Below are 27,133 nucleotides of genomic sequence, written 5' to 3' on the forward strand. Positions count from 1 at the left end.
CTGGAATCTGAGAAACAGCCCAGTTCTTTGTAGCCCAGACAATCCCAAAGTGGGCTGCTAATTCCCCTCACGCTGTCTGCAATCTCTGCTCTCCCATCTATGCAACTTCATTTCTCCATAAAGATGGAGCTTTCATGAGTTTAAGGCACACAAAAAATATTTTGGCACAGTTGTGCTCCTGAAGTCTTTGTTACAATTGCTTTATAATTGCCATTTTTCTAAGCTGGTTTGATATCCATTAGTTACATTTAATGCATGTTAAAATAAAGAGCTAATGGGCACTTACCAGGAAGCCAACAAAACATAAAAATCAAAACTCCTTACACTTTGCCCTTTATCCCACATGTCACTGCAAAACCACATAATCCTCTCAGTCTTCTCCTATGATATAAACAAAAAACACTAAAAATTCACCCACTTTTTCCTGATAATGCTATTTCTCTAGCCAGCTTTATCTTACAGTTTATGTTTTTAAATGGCTGGTAAATGGCTGCAGAATCATTAAAGGTTGGTTAACTTTCTCAGTCTAATTTTGACCTACAAGATACTTAATTTAATCATTCCCCCATAGAAAAGGACGGAATCATTATGTGCAGACATGTGGTGCTAGCCATGTTACATTAGATCTTCATTAACCCAAGTTAATAATGGCTTTGTACTAATGGAAACTTCCCCTTACTCCTCATTTTTTCCCCCTAAATTGGAAAGCTCACTTAGTGAATCCTCTGCATCTGATGCTAGATAGAGAAGACAGTAAGAGTTGTGGGAAGATTAAATACAGAAGAACAGTGTAAAATTTACATTTCCTAAAACCAAAATTTTCCACTCAGAACAGTTTCCTGATATTTGTTTCCTTTCCCACAGAGGATGGGAAACTCATGCCACTTCTCATAACTGGCACACCTCACCCTTTAGGTGATTTCACTCGTTGCAAGAACTCAGGGACAGAAACACACACAAGGAAAAGCAAAGGCATCAAAACCAAGTTCCAATGACAAGAATGATGGGATCCTGAAAAGTCCTCCGAGTACAACTGAACTTTCTCTAATGTTAAAAACTAAAGCATTTCATCTAACAAACCTGCATCCTCAAGTGAAAAAATATTAAATGTATTCAATGGGTGATGTGAAACAATTTCACACACTCATTGTTAAGGGTTTCAAATGAAATTGGGGAGCTGACCTAGCAATGGTGCTGAGTGGAGTCACAGAGGTGAACAGGAAAATGGACAAGACATCAGGATGACAGAAGTGAGTGCAAGTACTGCAGGTGTAATAAATTGCAAATATACTTAAATTAAACTGCATCCCACATGCTCTGGATAAAAAAAAACGAAATAGGAGCAGCACTTTCCTTCCGAATGATATTCTTTCCGTTGTAACTGATAGCTACTGTCATTCTCCTTCACCATAATTTTTGTAATCATTGGCAAATTTTGACCTTTCAAGCAGCTAACCTAATTCATAACGGATGCCACTTCCTAATTAGCAGAGACATTGGATTTTCAGCTTCAGACAGGGCAAGAGCCAGCCTAATGAGAATAAAGAGAGCGAGCAGGTCTGGAGAGACAACAGAGAGAGCTGAAGAGGCTGCTGTCACCCAGGACGGAAATCAGAGCCCCTGATTGTTAAAAATGGAATAAATACCTCCGGAGAGCCAAGGAGCAGATGCACTGACTGCTGCACACACGTGGCCCTGGCCAGATCTGGAGATCACTCCCCTCCAGCAGCCTGCAGCTCACTGAGACCCCCTTGCCCCAGAGAAACCCCACCAGTCCAACATCTGGGTGGGCAAAGGCACATCCAGCTGCATAAACCCACCAGGTTCAGCTTGGCTGAGCTCCTGCACATGCATCCACTCGATTTCCAGGGCTAATTTAAAGAAGGGGGAAAGCGTGGCTACTTGGGACAAAATTTCCTGAACATCCCCACTGAACTGTGCTGAACAGCCAGGTTTGATGCTGCACTGAAGGCGTGTGTGACTCCAGAAATCAGGCAGCCCCAGCTGCACACAACCTGACACTGAACACATCCTCCACTGCAATCCAATCCCTGAATTTTGACACTAGAATACGATACAATAAAAAGTGGTGTAATATCATATAAATGTTATTATATATATCATAGTATTCTATTTGTAACTGCTGGTGAAAAGGAGGCAGAGTGTAGGCTATTACAGTGTTCAGTTGTAACTCCCTCCTACATTGGTGTCAGACCATGATTTCCACATTCTTTCCTTTACATCAACATGGCCTTCTTTTTTCTTTTCTTTTTTTTTTTTTTTTTTGAGGGAAAACCCACCAGTCTTGGGATTTGCATTTTTTTTTTCTCACTTACAGACCTATAATTCACTTCCTTGCTCTTGGGACTGGATGCTTCTGAAAAGGAAATTAAGAGCACAGATTTCATAACCACTCACCTCGAAAGAAAATGGAAAGCACTACCACATGAGTCTGCAGAAAAACAATTTCTTGCCTTAAAATTGTGCTTGGCTGAGCAAAAGAACTTGAAAAAGAATATTGTGTATCCCAAGTCTGTGTGTAATGTGTGAGAGAATAAGAATCAGGTTGGACAAAGCCATTTTTAATAGCATATAAAGTGCAAGGATAAGAGCAACACCTGCCCAGGTGCAGGAGATGGCACTGCCATAGAGGAATATATTCAAGCTTGGGATGGATCCAGAAGTAATGCACCCAACCTGTGAATACCACTGGGATGCAGGGAAGAATCCACTGAGTCCTACTCTGACCCTCTGGAATATTTTGAATATTTTACCTGTGCATGATCTCTCTGGAACATTCAGCATTTGCATTATTTTAAGTTTCTAGTGCTACAAACCAGAATGTGTGGCAGCCTCATCCATGAACCTGCTCAGCTGCTCTCTTGAACTGGGACCTTCCTAAATGAAAACTTCTAAAATTGACTAATCTCCAAGCTGGAGGAAACATGTTGAATGTTTTGACTATGAGCAGTGCTATGGCATTTTTGGAATGCGTTGCAGTGACAGGAAGAAGGATTCACTCTGTGTCCTATTAATTTTTTAAAATTAAACATCTCCTCAGATTTCAGGCCCTGCCAGCCAGCTACACCTGCTCTGTTCCTTCACTGAACAAACATCCAGGCACATCAGGCATCTCCTCATGAACTGCACTGTCAGGCTGGAGAAGAGGAACCAGACAGAACTGCAGAATCCAAATTCTCCCCATGAATATATATACAAATGCAACTATATGCCTTAAAAGATTAATTTCACATGCTTTAAATTGCAGTTTAATTTGAAAACTAATTCAGCCTCATAATTGGCTTTCTGTTCAAATCACTGAGGCTAAAGATTTAAATTCTTAATATTCAGATGACTTTCGAGTTTCTGGCCCCATCTGTGCATTAGTCCATGGTGTTAATCTCTGAGGGAATCTCTGCTGGCATAGAAATAAAATAAACAAACTGGGACACTAGTAGAATAATCAGCTTTTAAAATCCTTGGTTTTTTTATATACTGTTTATTTTTTATGAGATTTCTTTAACTCGATTTGCCACATATAGATTTGGCTCCCAGCTATTTCATTTTTCAAGTGGCATGTTATCAACAATTATTCTATCAGAGTCCCATGGACTCAGGAGGAGAAAGAGAAATTTTAAATTACAACATTTCTCATGTAAGAAATACTAATATTCCTTTATTTTGGAGGACTGTCTATACTCAGAACTCTTTTACATCACTCCTAAGAAGGGTGGTAGGAGAAAACACAGCTCCAGGAGAATGAAGGGGCTGGAGAGAGTTTAAAAGAAGTCACTTGGACTTGTGCTATTGACTTGAAAGGGACCAAGATACATCCAGAGAGTTAGTGAAGTGGAAAGGATAAATGGGAATGGAAAAGGCCAGTCTGACAGGAACAAATTGTTTTGGAGAGATGAGTTAATTTTTGACAATCTTTCTGTTAGAACAAAATAGATACAACCCAGAGCAAAGCACTCAAGTCGCTGCAGAGCATTTCACATTGACCTTTTCAGAACTGAACACTTCAGTTAAGTGAGACATCCACATCCTTCCACGAGGAAGGGTCTGCTGTGGTTATAGCAAAACCGAGCTTCTGCAGAGATGGAAGTAATTCTTCTCCATCCCACTACTGTTTTGTGGTTAAATTCCCTTTCTCCTTTCACATTTAAGCATTTTCATGCCATCTTATTGAGTAATTTTTTTTTTTGGAAACTCTAAGAGTTTCTCCAGAAAGAGCCCTCCCCAAGGTCACTGCTGGCACCCTGCACACCCAGCAGTACAAGTCCAGGGGCTCGGGCTCACAGAGGGGAAAATTCCACTGCAAACCCCAGTTCCCTCCTGCTGTAAGGAGCTGCTGTGATGCAGCTGGGAGGTGTGGGCATGGAAAAGGCAGCAGAATCCTTGCAGGGCAGGCAGTGCTGGGCAGCCCAGCCCTGCACCCATCCCGCTGCGTCAGAGCAGCTCCAGGAGAGCTCTGCTGATTAAGGCTGCCAGAGGGAGCAGGGGAATTTCAGCCCCAGCTTGCAGCTGCATTTTTAAGACTTGGCTGTGTGTTCTTCACACAGAGGCAAAGTTCAAAGAGGCAGAACATTATTCAACATGAGTAAAATAGGGTCTTTTAAGATACACTTTCAAACAGTGGCGCGTTAAATCAAAACAAGGCGTGCAGGGGGAGAGGGAGGAAGAAAGATGGTCCTGTGGAAAAGGAAATCCTGCATCACTACTCCTGTTCTGCATTTTTGGAAAGGCCTGCTTTTACACATTTTAAATTGCCCAGCTACTTGACCTGAGGCTAGATAAGCTAGAAATGCATTACACTGTTTTTCCAGAGAGCATCAGAAAAGGAAAGAGATGTAATTCAGTTTAAGAGCCAGCACATCTGAGGATGTCCAGGGGCCAGTTCTCACTACAGAGAACTTCACCAAGAGTGAGCTCCTGATTTCAAGAAGACTATGCTATGGCTCAAGACACTATTTCAATTAAGTTATTATAATCTTAGCCAGCAACAACAACCTATTATAATTAATAATACTTGATGATTTCTTTTCTATTCCTGTCAAGGGTTGCTTCAAGGTGACTTGCAGAGAGCAAGCTCCTTGGGAACCCAGGCTGAGTGCTCTGCAGGCTGGGAAGCCCCTTCACTTAAACCCCATCAGACTGTCTAATGAGTCTCTTCACATCATTGCCAATTCTTCCAGCTCTTGGACAATTTTGTGTATCTGTATTCCAGGCTAAAGCAAACTTGTTCCTGCGGGAGGCTGAGTGCCCAGCAGTGTCACACCGTGCTGCAGGCTGGAGCACTGCTCCTTCTGCATTCCCTTTCCTTGCTTCACTCCACCCTCTTTTGGCTTGTTCACTGCTGAGTCAGTGGGTCACATCTCACTTGGCCACCGTCCATCCCTGCCAGGCCACACACTCTGTTCCAGGTCAGCAGAGCCCGGCCCCAAGCAGGGACCAGCATCCTGCGGAGGGACAGACAGCCCTGCCTGCTGTGCACACACAGCCCTGCCTGCTGTGCACTCACAGCCCTGCCTGCTGTGCACTCACACAGCCCTGCCTCTGCTCCAGCCCGGACCCCGGGAGTGCTGGACAGCTCCTCAGGGCCCTTTCCTGCTCACTGGAACAGAATCTGCTCTATTGATCCCACTGGAGCCTTTCTGGGGCTTTCCCTGCAGCTCAAGGTCACTGTGCCCTGCTCAGCCTCTGCTCAACAGCACATTTGTGATGGTCTTGCTCTGCAAAATTTCCATGGGTAGAGCTCAAGCTCCATATATTCTTTTTTTATCTGGGTTTTTTAAAATTAAATCTGGGCAAAATTCCGACTGACTTCAAACAGCCATTGGCTTCTCGTTCTAGCTGCCCTCAGAGACAGCATTTATTTGGGGTACTCTGATATCTCTCATCAGAGGTGTGCAAAATTAAGAACATTGCAGATACTGTCGTAATCAAGTAATCCTGCATTTTTAATCACAGCCATTATAAATGGGCATATGGAAGATGTGAGAAATAACAATTGCACAGGATATCCAGGGAAGCATTTTCAGTCCTCAGGCATAGTTCAGCAGCACTGAGCAGAGGAAAATGAATGCTGAACTCCTGTAACATATAACAAGATTTTTTGGTTTGCTTGAAGCATGGATATTCACACATATGCAGATATATTTTTATAGATGCATATACATCTCTAACTTACTGTTGAATCAGTACTGAACAAATTCTGCTGTTACCTCAAAGAATATGCAGTGTCTTTCGTTTCTCAACCGCTGCCAGAAATAAAAATAATAAATTCTGGTAACGTATTGCTTCTCTTGCAATGGCTGGTGCTACCTCCTTAGTTGTTACAATATTCTGAGTAATAAAAAGTTTCTAAATATTTGCAAGATCTACCCTTAGCTAAATACATTGTCTACACTTGTCTCTGCACAAAAGAGGGACACATAATTTTGAGGCAAAGGAGGAGCACGCAGATATTCCCTTTAACTCCATGACCTCTCTATCACTTTCTCAAAGGCACAAGATCATGTTTCTTGCCAAACACACAGAATGAGGGCCTCCAATACCCAAATTCCTAGGAGGCTCAAAAAGCAAGGAAGAGAAATTCAATACTAATATAAACCTTTAAAAGAATACCGATTAAACAGGAGAGAGAGGAAAAAAACCCCGACAAACACATCAAAGACAAATGTAATTGCTTTTGAATAAAAACAGATTGCTTTCTACCTTCCTGCCTTAAAGGCAAGCACTCCAGCCTGGGACAGAGAATACCAAAAAACACTGCTAGAAGCAGAGGCACAAGTATTTTGTAGGCAAATTATCCTGTTCTATTTAATAGCTCAAAGGCTTATCTGGATTTCAGACAAGAAGAGGATGCAATTTACTGCTTCTCTGACAGATGAACAGAGCTAGTTAAAACATTTGGGAGCACTTTGAATATTGATCTGTCCTCGAATAAGATGTAAGAAATTTGATTTGCTATGGAAATGTTGTATCAGTCTTCAAACCTTTACATGCCCCAGAGTGGCCTTCAAATGAAAGCTGGAAAAATTCTCTGGGAAGATGCCATCAGAGCTGTCAGCTCAGGGACTTCTCACCAAGCAGGACCAGGACTTTGAAGCTGGGACATCACCACCCAAAGGAATCAGAAAGGGAGCTTGTACCTATTCTTTGCTCAGCAATAATGTCACGTTCTGTCCCCCACAGCTGCCCGTCCCTCTCAGCGCTGGAAGACAATCAATCAGGGCTGTGAATCACCTTGTTAAAAGCAGTGCCCACCGGAGACTTCCCTGTCACACCTCCGGCAGCAGAGCCGCTGTGATAAATGTTTGCTGACACAAACCAAAGTCACGGGGTATTTAACCCCTCAGCTGGCAAACAACCAAGGAGAGAAGCCAGGGAAAAAAAAAACTCCCTCTGATTTCAGGAGGCTTCCAATTGTTCGGGTGACACAGAACAAAGAGTGGATACAGTAATTTTAGTTACTCTCAGCAATGAGCTGAACCAACGCTGCTCCCATATTGGGAACTGCAGGGTTACACCACACTTAAATAACAAATCAACAGTGGAGTTGGAAATAGAACATTAAAGACCTTTACAGCTCTGTTTCTTCCAAGCATATAAATGTGCTCATGTAAAAATCATCAGTTTTTCCCCATACAGCTTACACCCTCACTGATTTTTCACACATAAATTTCCTGTAATTCAACTTCAGGTTTTTCCCCATTTTTACCCTCTAGAATAGTCTGTGGAGACAGAGGATGAGCCTGCAATTTCAATGTCAATATTCCCACTTCTGCAGGTTTCCATCAGGTCCCATGTAAGAAAGTGTTTTCTTGAGACAGAGCCTTCTTTGGAGTCTGACTGGATGCCAGATATTGAGTTGGCAAATGACTGAATTAAATATCAAGGAGGAGGATATTGAGCATTTGAGACACAGGGTCAGGGAAAGGCCACTGCCAGGCTGGCTTTCAGTGCTCTGTAATTAGAATAAGAGCCCTGTACGTGTGCAGTGAGTGTGTGAGAATGGTGCTACAGAGCATTACAAAACTGCTTTTACAAATTCCACAGCCAGGAAGGGGCCACTAGGTTCCCTCCATCCCCAGTCTGCACTTTCTCTTCATCCAGAAAAAGATACACAATGGGATTGTTCTCACCTCCATCAGTCTTCCACCAACAGCCAGCAAGAGCAAACCTCTCCCTCATCCCCTGTGATCCCAGCAGAGCCCAAGCCACCACACCACATGAATGCCTGAAAATCTGTGAAAATTTGAGATTATACTTTCAACTGTACCTGGTTTAGAGCCTTCATCAACAGATCCATTATAGACTTGGTTGATGAACTCCGGCCTGTTGTCATTCATATCAATCACATAGATGTAAAGGTCAATGGGATTCTCCACCTTGTTTCCATTCATGTCCACTGCATGAGCCCGGAGCTGGGAATGAGCACAATGAAAGCACAACATCAGCAACTGGATCTGCTGCAGAGTGAGAGACTGTTTTGCAAGGATTGACTTTACATCATAAATACTTCCTCAGAATTGAATGGAGCCAGTATCTAATTCCAGCAGAAAGCACTGACATGGCTTCCATCTACACTCGACTCACAGTTTTTCAGAGCTTAATACAATATTGAAATAATATTTTGAAACAGTGATTGTCAGTGGAAACACTTCAACTCTGGTGTAGTGATGCTATCTTATCCCCTTCACAGCTCACAGACCACTCTATTTTAAGACATATTGAACCTTGTCTGACAATCTGAAAAGCAAATTTTGCTTAGTTCCAAATAAAGTGAGGAAATGATTTTGAACGAGAAGTTTCTTATGGGAACCTGCAGCGTTTCACACCCATAATACTGGGGATTAGTAAGTGAAGAGATTTCAGCAAGATCTTAGTGATGTTTATTCTTTGTTTAATCATGGTCTCCAGGAACAGCAACAGCTACCGACCCCATTGCTCTGTGCACCAAAAGACATTTAAAAAGTCCCTTTCCTTCAAATAACGGGAGCCCCCATGGCACTAAGAATGCAATTTCCTCAGGCTTCAATAAAATACCCAGTGCTGAGGCATTTCAATAACCAGAGCCACAGTGTTAAGCCCTCAGTTAAACCAGAACTGCAGCTTTATCTTATTAGCAATAACCATCAGTAATAATGCCCAGGAACAAGAGCATCTGTTTTCTGAACAAAAGAGACAGATACGGCATGTCAACATGAGTAATTAATAAAATGAAGCAATCACAATAGTCTGGAACAATCAGTAACCAGGTGAAAAAAATGAATAGCTTTCTCATTAGAGGGAACAGATGGCTACTGTAAATGGTGTGTGGCTGAAGGGTGTCGGGAGAGCTCTGACAGTGAGGGAAGGGCTGCACAGCCCCGGCCTGGCTGGACCTGGGGAGGCTCTGCAGATTTTGGCCACCCTCCCTCTTCATCTCAGCCCCTGTGAGCACTGCTGAACCTCCACCCTGCCACGAGAACAGGGGATGGCACTCGGGATGGTGTCACATCCCACAGGGCTGGCGGGCTGGGGAAGTGTCGGAAGCCAGGACATTCCTCTGACTGCCCTGGACGACTCCAGACCCTGGAGAGGGGCTCAGAGACCTTGGCCTGGAGTCACAGACACCTGTGCCTTGGATCTTAGCCCATGGAAACAATTACCCACTTTGTGTGAGGAGTTACAAGCCACAAGAATTTGAGTAGAATAATAGTTAATTTATCACAGGGTTAAACATTAGAATTCTGGGGATTTAGAATGGGGCTTCAAGAGGCAAGATGGAGGGATCTGGGCATGTCCTGTCCTTCTTCTTCTTCTTGTTCTCAATCTTCTGCTGTGATGGTGACACTTCTGGATTGGTTTAGAGTAGAGACAGTCTAACATAGGTGATAGGTATTGGAAAATTATTGTAAATAAAGTACACAGTATAAAAAGCTAACACCACCCCAAGGGCAGTCAGTGTGCCATGAACCAACCTGCCAGACAGATCTCAGCAGAAGAATGTAATAGATAAGGAAAAATAAACAACTTTGAAAAGCAGAGCCGAGGAATCTTGACTTCTTTGGTCGCAGGGCTGGGAAAAAAAGACTTTTAATACCTCAGGAGCCTTTTCAATCACAGAAAACCTGAGAGGGAACCAAGGCTTCAGAGGACGTCAGCTTCACAGAGTCACAGAGTCACACAATGGGCTGGGCTGGAAAGACCTTAAAGCTCATCTAGTTCCAACCCTCTGTCACAGGCAGGGAACCTTCCACTGGACCAGGGCGCTCCAAGCTCCATCCCCACTGTGCCTGAACACCTGCAGGGATGGGACAGCCACAGCTCCTCTGTTCGTGCCAGGGCTGGCTGGGAGATGGGGCTGCAGGACAGGGACACCCCAGCTCTGCCATCCACAGGATGGAGGCCTCTGGTCCCTCCCAGCAATTCCCCACACCACCAGGCTGCTGCTGGGAGTCAGAGCTGACTTTACAGGGAGGTCTCCAGCTCCTCTGATGCGTGACAAATAAATGTGCTAATTGCATTAGCCCTGGTTCCTGTCTTTCACTCTCGCTGTGTTTGTGATTGATGTAACTTTCCCCTTCATGTATGGTGCTCAGAAGTCCAGAGCTTAACAAAAGGACCTGCACACCATTAGGATGGGCTGGATTAACATTTAATCAAGCAAAGAGAACAAACTGCCACATGAAATGAGCTGGGAGAAAAACACTTTTTTTTTTTTTTCAAAGCAAATTAAGCAGCACGTTTTCTTTAAAGTCTGAAGAAGTCCAGATTTGCTTTCAATACAGGGTGTACCATTTGTGTTTCATGACTTGCAATGCTCTTAATATCTGCATTTCTTTCCTACATAGGAACTGCTTTGGCTCCCACCTGTTGAGCTATCCTTCATCATGTCAGATGTAGCAATTCAATAACTTTACAGTCAGAGGTCAGACTGTCTTTGAAAAAAAGTAATTCAGAGCTAAAATTAAAGTTATTATCTTCAAACTGAGGCAGCACTGGGCTCTCTCTTACAGCACTTCCAGCAGCGGAAATGGTTCCATTCAGAGATAAAGCAGAGAGCAAAGCTGGTATCTCCCCCCTCAGATCTGACTCTCCCCCTGCAAATTTTTAATTACATTCGATAGCTTTTGTTTGAAATCTCCAGGAGTAAGGGATTTCTCAGCAATGCACATCTATCTGCTTGTTGCACTCACCGAGCACATGTACCCATCAGCGCATTACTGCCTGCACTCCAGGCAAAAAAAATTCAATAAGCAAGACTGCATGGATCTCATCAAACCTGTGGCACCATGCTCAAGTGTCCTGAGCCCAGCACCAGCACTGGGACAAGCCGTGGGAGGCAGGCAGTGCTGGGCACACTGCTGTGGTCACTGCTGTGGTCACTGGTGTCCTGGCTCAGCATCTGCAGTGCCAGGAACATGGCACCCTCTCCCCTGCTCCTTTTTTTGGCCTGGCTTCAGTGAACATTTCTTTCCTTTTGTGCTTTTTTGCATTCACTTTCTATGCCTGTTCTCTCTGAAGAACTCTCATGTGCCAATGCCTCCCTATCTCCCACAGCATGTGGCTGGCCTGTGGTCAGTGCCAGCTGTGGCAAAGGGAGAAGAGAGTCCTGAGCCACAGGGTTCAATTTAAACTCAATGGGAGCTCTTCCTGCTAAAAAACATTCCTTGTTAAGAGACAGTTCCTCACTAGAGACCATCCTCAGCAGAGAGAGCCAAGGAAGGAGGGACTCCAGTGTATGGGAAACTGGCTGGATCTCCAAGGCTGATCTACACTACACTTCCCTTCCTTAATTCATCTTCTCCCTGATTCTTTTGTCCTGCTTTTGGCATTCATGAGGCATGCTCAAGCTGGACAGCACACTTTGTTCTGGAGCCATTCCTCAGTGGCTCAGATGGGGCTCATTTCTGCGAGGCACAGTCGGAGCCCACGCGGTGCTCTGTGACCAAGCCACCTCTGCCACCTCTACTTTGGGGTTGAAGTGATGGAGGGGATGAAAAGCAGATGCATGGGAGTGCTTTGTAGCACTGGGCAAGGCACAAAGGGTGATGGTTGAGCTCCATCAGACACACACATAATTTTTTGAGCTGGAAAACACACCAGTGCAAGGTCAGCATCACCTGAGCCACAGGACACATGCCAGACATGGGGCATGCACAAGTACTCAAATGGGAGCTGGTGGCTGCCTGAAGAGACAGTTAAGAAATATTTATAAAGTTAGTTTGAAATATTTACATTTTCCCCAAGAGGAAGAACATGACAGGAGTGAAGAAGGAATAAAATCAAATTAAATACCTTGCAAAGGATTCTGAAAAATTAATACACGTAGCCAACTAATCTCTAGCTGATGCATCATCTGCTGCACCAGCCAAGGAGCTGGCTCGATATTCTTTAACAAATATTGTTTAAAAGTGTGACAATTATTGCTATCATATTCAGCAGCAGCTACCACAGGTCTCTGAGGTTTTCCTACTGACAGTTTCCAGTGTAAATGTAGCTGTTGGCATACAAATGATTTGGTATCATGATTATTGATTACACTGGAGGCTGGTGGTATCTGAAGGTAGTTAGTCAAAGTCAACACAGTTTATTGTGTTAAATATGAATATTACTTAGGCACTAATACTACTAATACAAATATACATTATCAATCAGTGACAGAGCCTCTAAGCAATAAGCATACAATGTCATGCCTAATTTGTGTGCTCTTAATTGTGATTAAAAGTTCAATTTAGAGCATTGTGACTCAAATGGCTGGCATTATTCTATTGTTGTTATCTTATTGTATTTCATATTTCTGAAGTCCCATACTCTTGTTATGATATTCTTAAAGTCCATACCTTCATGGCTGGTTTTCTACCATGCAGCTCCTCATGGCTTCACAGGGACTCCACCAGGGCTCTCGACCCACCCCCCTTTTATCCCAGTTGCCTTCATGAGCTACAGCTGCTGCCCAACCAAGGACCCCACAGCTGTAGCTTATCCAGAGCAACCAGGACCCACCTATCCAATACATAGGACTCTCACTACATATAGATATTCACAGGGACTCCTACTATACTTCAGTTGTTGTATTCTTGTTGTTGTTATAACAATACATATATTCAGGCCCCCACATTATTCAACATGGCTCAAAATACTGGAATTATCCCTTCATTTGTAGTAAAATTGTTTTGTTCCTTTGCATTTAAAACAACTCTTTGTCAGTCTATAACCCACCTGCTCTGCTCCAGCCATTTCTGAGGGAGTATTTCACCAGCCTGAAGCTGACAGTGCACACATGTGTCTGGAACTGGATTAGGACTTGCTTCAAAGTTTCCCTATAATGCATATTACTTGAGTATCATAAGCAATGATTACTTACTGACATGTTTATGCTGATGTCTTTTGAAAACAGAGCTTGAAAAACGTCTTGGAAAACTAAGCTACCAATTTTCTATCCCTTGTACTTGCCAGGCCTAACTGCAGCTTAATATGAAGCTGGTGTCTGGATCAGAAAAGACATTCAGAGCCACTAATTCTGTCAGCAGCACCAAGGGGACCTGGGGAGCGCAGCTAAATGAGGCCAGGAGAACTCATGCATATTAAATATCACTACCTGCTGCACCTTCCTTGGCATGCAGGGAACATCCCAGGGGCTGACTGCAAGGGGGGATGCAGCACACACACAAACCTGCCACAGTGAGAGGGCTGAGAAAGGTGGGGATGTGCCCCATGGCTGTGTGTCCCTTGTGTGTGTCCCATGGCTGTGTGTCCTTGTTGTGTGTCCCATGGCTGTGTGTCCCTTGTGTGTCCCATGGCTGTGTGTCCCTTGGCTGTGTGTCCCATGGCTGTGTGTCCCTTGGCTGTGTGTCCCATGGCTGTGTGTCCCTTGTGTGTCCCATGGCTGTGTGTCCCTTGGCTGTGTGTCCCTTGCTGTGTGTCCCTTCACGGTATCCCACAGCTGTCTGTCCCATGGATTTCTGTCCCATGGCTGTCTGTCCCCTGGCTGTGTGTCCTGTCCCATGGCACTAATGACACCAGGGTGGCTCCCAGGGCATCACTCAATGCCACCTGTGCAGTTCCACACCACATTATGGGGTTGGTTTAGCGGCTGCAGAGCCCTTTTTACTTTTCTCTGCTCGTATTTTCTCTGTGTCTGGGATGCCTGTGAGGTCCCTGGGGAGTTTGTGCTCTGGTTTGGAGTGCAGACACAAACAGATGAGGCCGAAATGCAGCTGAACTTGCTATCACCAGCACACACAGCACCTGGGCAGGGGCTCTGAGTCCCAGAGGCACACACATCTCTGCATAACTCAGCTCAGAATGATCCTCCCTAAAAGTTCAAGAATGATCACAAAAACAGGGGAAGTTCTGCTGCAGAACTCCTGATCTAATTAGAAAAAAATCTGTTTCACCTTAGGGAACAAGGCAGGTTTCATCAGACAAATGGCTTGCTGAATGCAGGGAGTTTTAAAACACTAGTATTTTAAAAATGGTAGTCCTGGAGCAATACAGATAATTATGCATAAGAAAATATGTGTTGAAAATGTGGGAGTTAATGAAACAGAACTCTTGATATGTAGCCTTACAAAGACTTGCAAATTATTGTTCTTTCTTTTATAATTAGTTTTTAGATTACCTGGGAACAAAAGCAGCAAGGACAACACTCAAGAGTGACAGAGATGCTGAAAAGATTTGGGTTTTTTTGGGGCTGCAGAAAACCTGGAGCTGTGTAAATGCAGCCACCTTCAGCTGGAACACAAGGCTGCACAGAACAGACACAGAACCCATGTCCTGCTGGGTCAGAGGGAGCACTGGTGCCTTGCAGCTCCACTCACATTCTCACTCAAGACCAAAGCTACTAATTCAAGCTAAAGGAAACTACAGCAGATCTTAAACAAGTTTAAATGTGGCCAAGCTCTGTAGTTCACATCCAAACTACACCTCAGTCTTCCAGCACTCACTTCAAACCTGGCTCCATGTTGCCTTTCCTATCAGTTAGAGACTGGGCTCTATGAAGTGGCATAAATTCATTGACTTCTTAAACTCTCCACTAGCCAAAACTTTGAACTTTATTTTCTTTCTGGAAATGGGCCAAATTTCTTCTCATTTTCAGCACTCAAAGTTTCCTCTCCAGCGTTTGGGTCATTGCTTTGTGCACGGTGTATTTCTAAAGGCTTTGCAAAGGGTTAATAAATGAAAAACTGATGGTTCAAGAAATCATCAATCCATTGCTACTGAGGCTGAAGGATCTAAAGGTCATTTACAGACACAGCTTAAAATATTCTTCATCACCTTCTACTATATTCTCCTAACAAAGATTTTTCTATCATTCAGTATTCCTGTCTATAAGGTCTCATAACATACTTATTCTCTCTATAAAATACATCTTCCTGTAACCTTCAGAGTATGAATATGCTTATTTACATATGGATGCCACTAGTTCAAGGTTTCTGTGAGGAACAGTAAAGGCTGGAAATCCTGTGTTATGTACAAGGCAGACTCATCCCATCACCTTTGACAAGGCAAGAATTCAATTTGCTGAATTCACTGTGACTGGTAGGTTCAGTTCATCTTTAAGGGGCACAGGGTTTTTTAGGATGCAGGACAAAATCTGTTTCATCTCATGTTTTTGACTGCGAGTGTCTGATCGCAGACATCACAGCGGCTCCATCAAAAGTCTTAACTTTTTTATTATTGACTAGACTGTTCTAATAACCTGGCACTGCTGAAACAATATCAACAACGCTGAGATGACACACGCTTTATCTCAAACATTTCTTCTCCAAAACAACCTCTCTTCATATTTTCCTAGGCACAACAAACAAAATAATTGCTCTTGTTCACCGAGTATAAAATAATTTTTCCTCAGATCTCCTTTTACCCAGGGGAAATCTCTTTTTCCACCCAGCTAAAGAGGTAATCTATTTTCTTTATCTTTCCACCCCAGCCCAGAAGCTGTGTCAACATGGTTAACTGGATACCTGATAAAGCTGACAGAATGTGCATCTCCGACGGCGCCGTTCGGGACGCGGTGTCACTGCAAGTGACCCGTGCGCTCTGCTGGCATTGCAGCCTCCCTGGGAAGGGCCATTACCATGCCAGGAGATGGGCTAGGGCTGATAGCAGCCCATGAAACAGCCTCTCACAACCACTCCAGCTGATGCAGAAAATGCTTGAAATTTTGCAGGGGCAATCTATTCTTTTAGCAATTTGTGGGACCGGATCTGCTGCGCAATTACACTGTGCAATATAAGAGCTGGGATTTATATCAAAACACAGCAGTCAATTACACTGTGAGCATTCTGCAGGTAGAGAGCATTTGATGAACTAGGATAGCACGAGGCACCATCACTTTTGAGTGTAATTAATCTTAATTAATTCCCTGATATTTAATATTAGCCTATCTGCGTATTTAAAAACCTATCTGACACACCCCCATCATACTGCCTGAACATCTCCTGGTGAATTAAAGTGAAAAATGACTATAGCAATTATTGCATGTTTAGATGCAGTAATGATTCTTAAATGAGTAATTTCCCAAGACATGCTAATGTAGTGACTGGCTTCTCATGGTTTTGGGTGGTTCAGTCTACACATAAATTTGCATGGATTTAACAAGCAGTGTGAAGTTGCACCATTTTAAACAAATGACTCTGTGTCTGAAAAAGACATCAGTTTATCTCCACTTTCATATAATCACAGAATTTTTTAGGTTGGAAAAGCCCTCTCAGATCAAGTCCAACTGTTCCCCCAGCACTGCCAAGCCCATCACTCAACCATGTCCTCAAGTGCCACATCTACACAGCTTTTGAATCTCTCCAGGGATGGTAACTTCACTGCTGCCCTGGGCAGCCCTTTTGGTGAAGAAATTTTTCCTCATATCCAACCTAAATTTCTCCTGGCACAACTTGAGGCCATTTCCTCTTGATCTGTCACTTCTTACTTGGGAGAAGAGACCAACCCACATGGCTACAGCCTCCCTCCAGGGAGTCACAGAGTGGTGAGGTGTCTCCCCTGAGCCTCCTTTTCTCCAGGCTGACCCACCCCAGCTCCTTCAGCTGCTCCTCATCAAACTCACTCTCTCCACCCTTCCCCAGCTCCATCACCCTTCTCTGGACATGCTCAATGTGGTGAGGGGCCCAAAACTGACCCCAGATTTGAGGAGTGGCCTCAGCAGTGCCCCGCACGGGGGGACAATCACTGCCCTGGTCCTGCTGGCCACACTACTGCTGATACAGACCAGGTGCCACCTGGGCACCCCTGGCTCACGTTCAGCTGCCACCACCCAGCGCTTTGCACCGGTTTGGCTGATCTAGCACGCCCCTTCTTGAACCCAGCAATTGTGGGCCCAGCTGGCAGTCAGGATGTTGGATGCTCACGTGGTAGGAAGCTCTCTCCTCCCTGTCCATGGGCCGTGTCACGTACATCCTGCCGGACACGGGGTCGATGTTGAAAACCTCCATGGGCGGCTGGTCGGCTCCCACTCCAGTGATGCTGTACCTGATGTGGATCTCCTTGTCCTTATCCGAGCGGATCTGGAGGAAATAACAGAGACAGGAATCCATCAGTTCTGGACAAAAGCCACATGGGTGTTTAAGGAACTTTAAAGGATCTGAGCCTGAAGGCTGCAGAGATGTAATACCACTGTCGGTCCTGACAAGGGAGCTGAATGCCAAAGATTTGGTGAAAAGCCATGAAAAGTACATTCCACAAAGTTTCAGCTGTTTTGCTCCTTTTTAATTCATGAGAAATCATTGAAATTGTGACTTTTCAACTGAGATATGGAAGAGCCTAAAATGCACAAAACCCACTGTTTACATATTACTGAAATCCCGGTCTCCTGAAAGTGTCTAAATTTTTCAGCCATACCCAGAGTCTCCCAGCCATTAATCATTTCTGAAAACGCTGTCTGCAAGCTCCCCCTTTGTATTCTCAGTCCTGGTGACTGTGCACAAAAATACTCCCATGAAATTCAAAGAACGGGGCTGTGTTTGCTCCTCTTTGTCCAACCCTGCTGGCTTGACAAGGCCAGCCTGGGAATGCCCAGTGGGATGTTACCATTTTATGTGATTATTTGTTGAGGAAAAATATGTTTTGGACACTGTTTCTGAAAGCCCTTCCCTCCTGCACCTTGAGAACAACACTGCAAGCCGAGTACAGCACAGTGAGTTCCATGAACCTTGGAGACAGAGCTGAGGGAAAGAAGAAGGGAGGTTAATATGTTGTCCTAGCAACCCTGACTATCTCTTTAAACACAAATTTAATTTTCTGATCAAATGCTGAAAGAAGTTCTTGCAACAGCATGACTATTCCCGAAAGAAAGTGCAAGGTACAAATAAATTACCACCCCCTGCACCATCACTAAGTGTCTTGGCGCTGCAAGAAGCGATGTGCATAAATTTTTCCCTAACAGGTCTATGAATACAACGAGGCAGTGGGAAGATAATAGAGCCCTCGTAGCTGAATGCACGTTGGCATCTCTGCTACAGCAGCTGCACCCTTGGAGGGGCCTGAGTGAACTTAGAGGGATCCTGTGTCCCCCAAACTGCCTGGATTTGGGGAGAGAAGGTCATTTCCCAAGGGAAGAGGAGGCTTTGCTTGTCAGACAAAGGAATTGAGATGGGGCTGTGGGCTGCTGCACACTCCTCCCATATGTGACCTTCTGCTATTCCTTCCTCTCCTGACACAGGAGGCTGACAGGATGCTGAACGTGTCGGTGCAGGGCAACATCAGATCCCCGGCTCCCAGAATCTCCTTTGATACCTTTGTCCAGATCATTACCAAGTTTGTACACTGTTTTCTTTGTACTTCCCCCACCAAGCTGCCTGCTCCTGCTAATGGCTAATCATGTCAGTTATTACAGGCACGCCAGGATTGATCTGTGTGGCACCTGCGCCGCTGGAGCTGCAGGTCAGGGAACAGACACAGCTCCATTTGTCTTCTCTCCAAAGGATTCACTGCTTGTTACACTGTTAGCACTGAGAAAACTGACTGGACTTACACTGGTGTAGTCACTTAAAAGAGGGCCTGGGGACACTGAAAGTGCCCTCATGCTGCTGCACAGGAGGATTTGTCCAGATTTATGCGGGGCTAGAGGATATTTGGAAGAAAGACCCAAGCAGACAATCCATGAATTCAACTTTCATTAGCAAATCTGTGGGAGAGGAAGGGCGCACTAAAACCAAGCATTGCTTGCCCAACTGTGCTTTCAGTGACAGCATTGCCACCAGTTTGAGAGCTGAAGATCACAGCTCCCATTTTCAGAAGGTCAGCCCTGCCCTGCCAGAGGGAAGGGCTGGAAATGGAGCTGGTGGCAATGTCTGTGCAGGTGCACAGCTCACACCAGGGAGTTCAAGCTCCAACCCACCACATCCACAGCTGGAGCCCGGCTGGAGGAACATGGAAACAGGAAGACACTGCTGGACCTCCAGCTCTGAGCCAGGGTGGGGTTCCCACCTTACAAATTAAGAAGGGTAATGTGGGACACACAGCTGTGTGTCTTTATCAGTGTGTGTCTGCACAACTCCAAACAACATATGATGTAAATTTACCCTTAAAAAAGGTGGAAAACCCCCTGAAAAACCCAACAAAGGTATTTTGCACTTCTACCCAGCCCCAGCCTGGCTCAGCTATGGCTGTGCTTGAGCACAAACACCAAAGAGCTAAGCAGACACTCCAGGGAACCAAAATGGGGGCAGTTTTAACCCAAATCACAGGAGGGAAGAGCCTGTTAGTGGACATTTTTCTGCTCTATTTCCTGTTGCATATAGTACCCAGATCCCATTGTGATAGAAGCATTAGAAATGCATAGAGAGAGACAGAAACAGGGAAAAGGAGCCTGGATTTAAATATTCAGTGCTAAAGGCACTATATTTTATTTTTGGGAAACGCAGATAAACAGAAGCTCTCGAAGAAAGCTATGTACAGTTTAATAAAGTGCACGCTATAGGATGTCCTTGCAGCACTTTTATTAGCATTAATAGGGTCTAAGCTGTCTGTATGTAAATCATTGCAGATCTAGGAGATGAAATATATCATAAGACCTACAGCCAATTATACTGAGAGAAATCCATGAGCTAATTATACTGCATTGAGCAAAACAAAAATGGGGGAAATATACTGCAAATATTCAGCAAAGACGCATTATTTGCTGTTAATTGCAACCATAGCACAAGGGTTTGCCCCCTACCTATACTTAAATCCATTTCCAGTAAATATACAAGGGTGTGAAGTGTTCAGAAAAAAAATAATGTAAGAAGTAGCACTTGTCACAGAAAGTTGCAAAGACCATTGACAATGAAGCATAGTACGTTTTACTACCAGGGAGATGTTTATCACACACACGCTTTTTATATTGGAGCATATAATTGTATCCTCTTAATGAGATTAAAAAATAATAAAAAAAAGATTTTTTCAGTAATCCTGTAACATTTTGACCAAAGGTTTCATTTGCCTAATTCCCAGGGTGCAATTTCTTAAATCTTGTTGAGAAGTTAAGAACATTATCTGAACACAATGCAAGGTTTACTTCTTTTGTTGAAACGATTCCTGGAGCAGTTTACAATAATAATAATAATAATAATAATAATAAAAATAATAATAAAGCCCTCTCTATTGCCAAGGAGCTCACTAAATCAGGAATAAAAATTACAGGTTGTGAGGATTTACTGGTTCAGAAGGGAGTTACTTTTTCCTTCATTCAGCCTGGGAATTGTGAAGATGGTAACAGATCCATATGATAATCTTCTGACTGGAGAACATACACATGAATTTTCCTTTCATTTATCTCTCCTTTTATAATGCAGTCAAGAGGTATGCAGGGCTCTGGGTTACAGAACAGATGGCAGAGGGATGGTTTTCCTTAGCTGCATTTATACATTTTTTACTCAGAGAACCCTTGGAGCTTTGAGCTTCTCCAATGCCTGGCATGATACAACTCTGCATATGATGATGTGAGCAGGATGAATGATGATGGCTGATGACTGTCATAAAAGGAATTTGCTTGCAAAGCAGCTTTTATGCTCTAAAAAGCCCCTCCGGGATGGAGCTTGGAGTGGATTGATTCAGTGGTGAGGGAAAATGTCCCAGATCAAAAGGCAATTTATGTTGGAAGATGCAATCCCTTGTTCCCATCCTACCTCAGGAACACAGGGAGCATTTTCCACGCAGGAGCCCTCAGTAACAGTGACAGATACAAATGGACCGTCTGGAAATGCGGGAGCAGCCACCAGAGCCCCAGGGGGAGCGGCAGCAGAGCCAGGCCCCTCTCTGGAGCTGCCATCCAGCAAGGACAGGGCGGCCCTGCAGCCCAAACCACCGAGGAACACCCGGAGCACTGCAGCGTTTGCAACCAGAGCACCCAGAGCCTGGCTCGGCCCCTCTTCCTACAAAGCAATCCAGAAACAGGAGAATTGGTGCAATTCCACAAGGCGGGGATTTTCTACTGCAGGCTCTGATCTAACAGCTAAAATGTTTGAAAATGAACGTTGCAACTCTTGAGACAACACAGGGCTAAGCTCTTCCAAGCTGGCCTCTCCTCAATGTCACATTTAGATGGAAAAGCAGTGTTTGTGGCACAGGTTGCAGCCTGCTTTTACAGATAACATCTTAGGGATCGTGCATCTCTGTCAGGATTTACTGGGTAGCAAAACCATTCCCACAAACTTCACTGGTGAACAGAATTCCAAGAGGTGAGCTCCTCTAAGGTATCAGATTTTATCACTGTTTTTCTCCTGCTGATCCACACCCTCGTGCTCCCAGCACTGCCCTTTCTTGCTGCTGGATTCCCAAGCCCCCCTCCCTTGCCCTGGCAGTGACAGAAGCCACCAGAGATCCACCAGAGATCCCTGCAATGCTCCCATGCCAGGGATGCAGGGCTGGGACAGAGCACGCAAGGCTGTGTGGTCAGCAGATTGGAGGGCACCACTGAGACCATAAATTGTACAGCTTTTGGAGCACGACATTGCCAGGAAAGGAAGTGTTCCAATGGAGACTGTTTAGAGAGCAGTAAAGAAAATGCCTGGAGGGCCAGGAAATGGGGTGTGTAAGGAAAAGCTGAATGAGCAAGGACAACTGAGCCTGCAGAAGAGGTGACTGTAACAACAGTACTGCTGTACCTAATAAACTACATTTAGAGAATTTCATAAGGTCTGGGTTCTGCCCATCCCTGCACTGTGCCTGGAAATGTACCTGGGAAAGCAAAGCAGGACATTTATCCTCTGTTACATTTCCCTTCCACAGAACCAACCAGAAAATAAATTTCCTCTGGAGTTCTTTGTCTTGCTCTACAACATATGGAGTCAAAAATGCCCTTCAAAAAACACTTAGTTTACCATACAGAATAGTATGCAACATTTGCACTAACATGACCTGAGGATACTTAGACTTGATTTTTTTGTTTTATAAAACCCATTATAATTATTAATGAACACATAAAATAATGTAAATGATAAGCAGTAAGTGTCTTTTATTATTAAGCTCTTAGCTATTTTGCCCATTAAGAAAACCAAATTAAAATAATTGAAGATTATAATCTGTCATGCATTCAAAATGCTCCATAGAAATTCAGGCAGGCAAACATATTCAAAGCCTTTAAAAGAGCACACTTAAGAGTCAGTCTAAGCATTCCAGGACTGGCTCATTAATTTTAGTGGAAATATTTTAATTCAACTACTCTTACTGTTTATTGAAATCTTTGCTAAGGACTTATTTATTTTTAACTGAATTTGCAATATGTTTAGGACTCATTTGTATAAAAGTTCTTAACTCTTATTTCACAGTTGTTTTAGAAGCCAGTAAAGAGACACATCTTTAGCCCCGTATTTCCAAACAAATTACTGCATGTTGCTGAAAGAATCACATATGGTTTCAATAAAAAGATGCAAAAGTCACACAGAGAAAAATTAAGACAGATTTGGAGACCCAACCAGGTGAAGGTAACATTTAACTTCTGTCTCCTTTTACCACACTTGCCAGTGACCCCAAGCTATGTCCTAGAAGGAAACGAAAAAAAAACCAAAAACCCAGAATATCCTCTAAAATACTTCTGTCTTCAGAGGAAACCCCCTCTTATGTGCCTTGCAACCCAGCATTTTCACTGACCCCAGCCCTGGGTTTAACAGCAGCTTGTCCTTAAGTGCTCATCCACCCCTGGACAAAATGACCATTGACGGAGCCAAGTGTCCATGGTGGTGGCATTTACAAACAAGGTTCAGTAGGGAAAGACCTCCATGGGAAAGAAAGAAGGGATGGAATTGCACATTTTTACTTGGGGATTTCTTTTTTTTCCTCACCTGGGACTGGTTTTATCTCACACATGATTTTCTGAAAATGTTCCATCTGGTCTCAGACAAAAAGAAGAGAAGAAAGTCTTTCAAGGGTGAAATCCATCCTCCTAAAGGCTTAAGCATACATCACATTTCCTGGAAGAAGTGGTTTTCTTTTTCCACCAAGAGAAAGAGAACCAAGGACTACACCTAGACTAGAAACCAAATTTCCACATGGTTGAGATTCACTGCTAAGAACTTAAGTTTCTTCCTTAAAATACAAATCCAAAGCCAAACTGTAAAACGTTCCCTTTGCCTCAATGGCTGGATCTCTCCCACGTCAGGTTAAATCTTCCAGCTGAAATCTCCGCAAAGTGATTTCTAATGTTATTTATTTTGACAATAAGACAGAGTCCAAGTAGTGCTCCAGAGAGGTTCCAGCTGTCATTTAAGCCATTAATGTAACTGATGATGCAGCCTGCATTAAAGAAACGAAGCTATGAGATGTTTGAACCCAAAAGAGGAGAACCTCTCCTGTGTGCCTGGCTTGTTCTGTGGGACCTGCAGAGGAGCCCAATCCTATCCAACCATTCCCATCCAGCCATTCCCATCCAGCCATTCCTTTCCATCCAGCCATTCCCATCCAGCCATTCCCATCCAGCCATTCCCATCCAACCATTCCCATCCAGCCATTCCCATCCAGCCATTCCCATCCAGCCATTCCCATCCAACCATTCCCATCCAGCCATTCCCATCCAGCCTTTCCCATCCAGCCTTTCCCATCCAACCATTCCTATCCAGTCCATTCCCATCCAGCTCATTTCCATCCATCCCATTCCCATCCAACCATTCCCATCCAGCCATTCCCATCCAACCCAATCCCATCAAGCCATTTCCATCCAACCATTCCCACCCAACCATTCTCATCCATCCCATTCCCATCCTGCCATTCCCATCCAGCCCATTCCCATCCATCCCATTCCCATCCAGCCATTCCCATCCATCCCATTCCCATCCATCCCATTCCCATCCATCCCATTCCCATCCATCCCATTCCCATCCATCCCACGCCATCCATCCCATTCCCATCCAGCCTTTCCCATCCAGCCATTCCCATCCAGCCATTCCCATCCAGCCATTCCCATCCATCCCATTCTCATCCATCCCATTCCCATCCAGCCTTTCCCATCCAGCCTTTCCCATCCTGCCATTCCCATCCAGCTCTCCTGCTCCTTTCCAGGAGGATTTGCTTCCTCTGCACGCACCCTGCGAGCGCTTGGCTGAGGTGCTGCACCAAATGTTCAGCTGCTGACAGCTCCCAGCATTTCACAGGTCATTTGGCTTCCACATGGCTCCCTCTGTCCAAGGGCTCCTCTCCAACCCTGCTGCTCCCTTCAGGCCAATTACATCCACATGGACACACTCCTCTGGAACCTTCCCTATGCCCATGGGGAGCTCTGATAGTTTTCACTCCTTTCGCTTCCAAGTTTTTTTGAATTGTTTACCAGGATTTTACTCCTCTACCTGGATGAAAATGTAACACTGAGCAGATGGGGAGCAGCATATCAATCAGGCTCAATAAGGAGCTGGTAATGCAGTGGGAGAGAATTTCTGTCTGCAACTCTGGCCAGTAACTGTGTGTGACCCCACACATAAGCACAGGATGAAATTGAAGGTGTCAGACTCACAGTCTAATTCAAAACTACCATTATTCTGCTTGGGATAGAAGTGAAATAACAGTGCTTTTGCCTAGAAAACCAAATTCTGTACATGATGAGATGACATACTACAAGCACAGAGTACCTGGTGTGCAGCAGTGCATCCAGGCCAAGGATTTCCTGCAGCTTAACTCTACTTTCCTACCTGCTGAAACAGCAAAGAATTTATGTTTTAGCTTGAGTTATCCTGACACAAAAAGACTGAAGTCTGCAGGGCTCAGGGGGGCAATCTGCTCTGTGCAACTCTGCAGCTGGTCAAAGTTTCTGAGTGGTGACTTGGGACTGCCAGAAGCTCATGTCAGGTCCCTGTCTTTACCAGTGAAAAACTCAGTAAACTGCAATTTGTTGCATGGTCTTTGTGATTAAATAATTAAGTAATTATTTATCTCTCCCACTCACTATTATAAAGGTCAAGAAGCCAAGGCCCCCATATCAGGAAGTGGCCAATGCTAATGGATCTTCCCCATCTAACAGTAATTGATATGGCACAGACATTTCTAAAGCAATATGTGCCTTTCTTTGGGCTTTCTGCAGCCTGAGAACTCCACTGTGGAAATGCTTCAGACTGTAGCACGGCAAGAGAGAGGGAGGAGAGCAGCTCTGATGGGAAAAGAAGATTACAGAACACCTCCACGTGACCAACATCTTATCACTGCCAGAACCTTGATAGCAGAAGCAACAAAACTAATTTTTACTACTCTTTCCCTTATCTCTCTTGCAAGAGAGCAGATTCTTCACTGCAGTGACTGAAAGCATCCCAGTGGAGCTGATGTGCTGCTGTCAGGTGAATTTTGGCCCTGAAGAACTGAGGCTGGTTCCTGCTGTGCAAGATGCAAGGGGCTGATAATGCCTGGCTGGGATTTGAACCAGATGCACAAACCCTCCTCTGCTGCAGAGGATGCTCTGTGACAAAAAGCGAGAGGAAATACATCTGAGAGCTCAAAACACGCTGTTCTTACTCCTCTGACAGAGGAGCTGTGACAGGCAGGAGAAGATCATCCTTCATAATCTATTTAAGAAGGGCTACCCACTGTTTCTGTGCAGAGGGCACCATCCTGCAGCACCTTGGTGCAGCTGACCCCACTGCTGCCTGTGATGGCTGTGCCCAAATGAAGACAAAGTCAAGAGAAACAAATCACGGCAGCGGGAATTTGTCCTCATTTCTTTTTGAAGCGTATCTCTCCTGAAGCCTCATGTCCTTACATCATGTCTGCCACAAAGCAAGCCTGGAAAAGGGAATCCAGCACCTTTCTGGGTAAAACTGAGCAGGAAACTCGAGTGCTCAGTGCAGAAGATAAATAAGGGCAGCAAATATTGACCTGCACAGGAGTAACCTGATCACTGTAACTAATGATTGAGCCCCTCAGCTGATATAAATCAGTGTAGACTCAGTAGCTTCAAACAGAGGCACGCTAATTTATTTCAGCTGAAAATCCAGCACATGGCATTTAAAAATTTAGCAGCACAGCAGAAGAACAAGTGAAGAATGATCTTCACTCGACCCATGGCAATTTACCACAAGCAGCATTCCTCTTGGAAGGACAGTGAGCTGGGACACAGGGAACAAGCATTCAGGGGAGAACAAACACCCTGGTGTCCTCAGGAAGGAAGTTTTTCCCAGACTCAAGGGATATAATTGGTCTTAGTGTGTGTGACCTTTGCTTTGTGTGTGAGCTTGGCTTTGCCAGAGTCATGCACTGAGCTCCCAGTGCATGATGCCTACAGATATCCCTGATCATGGAGAAGTGGTGCTGTGGCATCACTGTGAGTGCTGCCCTCAGCACAAAATAAAGCTTTTGGACCTGCCTGCAAATAGCTAACAATGGGAAACAACAATAAAACCCTCCAGTGTGTCTATTTTGGAGAACAAAATCTGCTGAGGCTTGTATTTGAGACACTACTTTGGGATGCTCGCAGAGCAGGATTTAAAGCTCTGCAGCTCTCAAAGTCTCTCTAAAAAGTTTAATTACAGGAAAAGCAAACCTATTTGTTTGTTATGTAGGGTAGATTACATGGCACAGCATATACAGAAATTATTTCAATGGTCAGTAAAAGGGAACACCAATGTGAGGAGGCAGGGAATGAAGTTCTGTCTGTGCACCATGGGACTAAAAGACATCAGTGCAGGTCTAGGTTTGATGATCCTGAAGGATCCTGTCCACAACAAGATAT

The 27,133-nt window shown here is 44.4% G+C and overlaps 1 protein-coding gene across 2 annotated transcripts in view; it reads right to left on the reverse strand.

The window, feature by feature from the left end:
- CDH4 (cadherin 4) overlaps window positions 1-27,133 on the reverse strand; it is a 416,541-nt gene that overhangs the window by 80,151 nt on the left and 309,257 nt on the right. For both annotated transcript variants that reach the window (XM_063172552.1, XM_063172553.1), the window contains exons 5-6: window positions 17,358-17,513; window positions 8,285-8,429 (exon numbers count right to left, since the gene is read on the reverse strand). In XM_063172552.1, coding sequence (XP_063028622.1) covers window positions 8,285-8,429; window positions 17,358-17,513 — 301 coding nt within the window. The remainder of the gene's footprint in view (window positions 1-8,284; window positions 8,430-17,357; window positions 17,514-27,133) is intronic.

The sequence above is a fragment of the Melospiza melodia genome, chromosome 19 (assembly GCF_035770615.1).
Source record: "Melospiza melodia melodia isolate bMelMel2 chromosome 19, bMelMel2.pri, whole genome shotgun sequence".
NCBI classification, from domain to species: Eukaryota; Metazoa; Chordata; class Aves; order Passeriformes; family Passerellidae; genus Melospiza; species Melospiza melodia.